This window comes from Sinocyclocheilus anshuiensis, unplaced genomic scaffold (genome assembly GCF_001515605.1).
Source record: "Sinocyclocheilus anshuiensis isolate Anshui unplaced genomic scaffold, SAMN03320099.WGS_v1.1 scaffold482, whole genome shotgun sequence".
Lineage (NCBI taxonomy): Eukaryota > Metazoa > Chordata > Actinopteri > Cypriniformes > Cyprinidae > Sinocyclocheilus > Sinocyclocheilus anshuiensis.
In genome coordinates, this window is record NW_015547676.1 from 639,799 (window position 1) to 641,972 (window position 2,174).

Consider the following 2,174-nt stretch of genomic DNA (forward strand, 5'->3'; position numbering starts at 1 on the left):
ACATCGGAGATCTGGGGCTGGGGTCAGTTCACACGCGTCACTTTAGTGATTTAATGCAGAAAACAGGGAAATATGTTGATTTTAACATGCTTCTTTTTTTTTTTTTACCTTAGTTTTGATTTTGCCAATGCCAATATCAATGATGAGTTCCTCAATAAGATGAACCCTCACCATGTTCCTGATGTGGTAAGACTCATCGCTACAACTCGTATGCATGTAAATGATGTGTAGGGCCTGTGCAAATACAGTGGCCCCAAGAAGTGTTTAGACACTCAAACAATTCTGCATGCCCTAGGATTAGATACAAATATGCAAAGGAACACTGCATAAGCTTTTGTCTAAACTCACTTTCAGAGGCAGTTTTGCAGTGCTTTTTTTAATTAATGTTTTGTTTTTAATACGTCCGCTACTGTTTAAAATGTTGGGGTCAGAAATTATTACTTTGAAGTAGCAAGGATGCATTTCATTGATCAAAAGTGAGAGTAAAGACATTTTAAATTGTTACCAAAAAAATTTCAAATTTTCAAAAAGCTTCAAATGCTCTTTTCTATGCATCAAAAAAAATTCTGAATAAAATGTAGAAGATTAGAGTAATGGTGCTGAAAATTCAGCTTTGCCATCACAGGAAAAAAAATACAATGTTACAATAGACAACACCTTATTTTAAATTGTAACAATATTTCAGAAGAGAAGAGACTTCTTTCAAAAACATTTAAAAAATCTTATATCTCATCAATATTTTAATGATAGTGAGTCAGTCACTCAATCTGTATAAACTGAAAAATATAAAAAAACAAAAACATCATACTTGATATGTGAAGATGACATCTACTTGTGTCAGAATTTGTCAGAACTGCGCTTTTGTTGAAAGCGACTTGCACTGCATTCAGCATACAAATCAATTCTTGTTTTTTCTGGAAATCAAACCCATGACTGTGACATTGCTAGCTACAGGAAGATGTTGATCTTGAATAATGATATTAATAATAATAACATGCTGCTGGTGTTCAGGTGCTGATAAAGAAGAGTTACGACCGCATGAAGCGGGTGAAGAACCGAGTGTGGAAGCTGAGGGAGCTGGACCGAGAGAGAGACGCTACAGACACCGATGATGAGAGGTGAGGAGATCTGAGGCTGTGCTCACATTTACCCCTCAAATTCCCTTTATTATAATGCAAAGAAAAAATTAATAAATCATAGCTGTATTTGTTGAATGCTAATCTGAAAAAAAAAATACAAAAAGCTCTTTTTACTACAACAGATAAAAATTGCAGAGAGGAGAATTTATTTGGAATTAATGAGAAAAATGACAATTACGAAACCATGAGAACTTGGAAGCATTACAGTAATGAGGATGAGACTTGTCATAAAAAATGGTCTAATGTAAAGAGCTGTAATGGTCCTAAAATAAGCTTCATTTTCTTTATTCAAGTTTTTTTTTTCCTTCATGATTTCTGGGTGAAATACAACAGACACACTTACATGAAATGTACTTTGTTCAGATATAGTGTGGATAAACGTATGAAGAATAAGGAACAAAATGACTTTGAATGTCTACAGCATTAGTTTTCCCCATTTTTGGTGATAGTCGCATTATAATTTTGTCTAGTGATGTCAAAAGTACCGGTGTTTCTGTCGTGAGCTGATACTAAAATTGTAAATGTGTAGCAATACCATTTTTCTGCTGTACTTGCAGTACTAAAATGAGCTTCATTTTCTTTATTCAAGTTTTTTTTTTCCTTCATGATTTCTGGGTGAAATACAACAGACACGCTTACATGAAATGTACTGTGTTCAGATATAGTGTGGATAAACGTATGAAGAATAAGGAACAAAATGACTTTGAATGTCTACAGCATTAGTTTTCCCCATTTTTGGTGATAGTCGCATTATAATTTTGTCTAGTGATGTCAAAAGTACCGGTGTTTCTGTCGTGAGCTGATACTAAAATTGTAAATGTGTAGCAATACCATTTTTCTGCTGTACTTGCAGTACAGAAACCATGCTAACTTAATTAAAGACTTTATTTTAATATATATATATATATATATATATTAGTGCTGTCATACGATTAATCGCATCCAAAATAAAAGTTTTTGTTTACATAATATATATGTGTGTACTGTGTATATTTATTATGTATATATAAATAGACACACATGCATGTATATATT

The 2,174-nt window shown here is 32.9% G+C and overlaps 1 protein-coding gene across 1 annotated transcript in view; it reads left to right on the forward strand.

Annotated features, from left to right (window-relative positions):
- The window catches only part of LOC107703003 (60S ribosomal export protein NMD3), a 13,420-nt gene that overhangs the window by 8,930 nt on the left and 2,316 nt on the right, over window positions 1-2,174 (forward strand). The window contains exons 10-12 of the mRNA XM_016505491.1: window positions 3-22; window positions 114-186; window positions 1,012-1,118. Of these exons, the coding sequence (XP_016360977.1) occupies window positions 3-22; window positions 114-186; window positions 1,012-1,118 (200 nt within the window). The remainder of the gene's footprint in view (window positions 1-2; window positions 23-113; window positions 187-1,011; window positions 1,119-2,174) is intronic.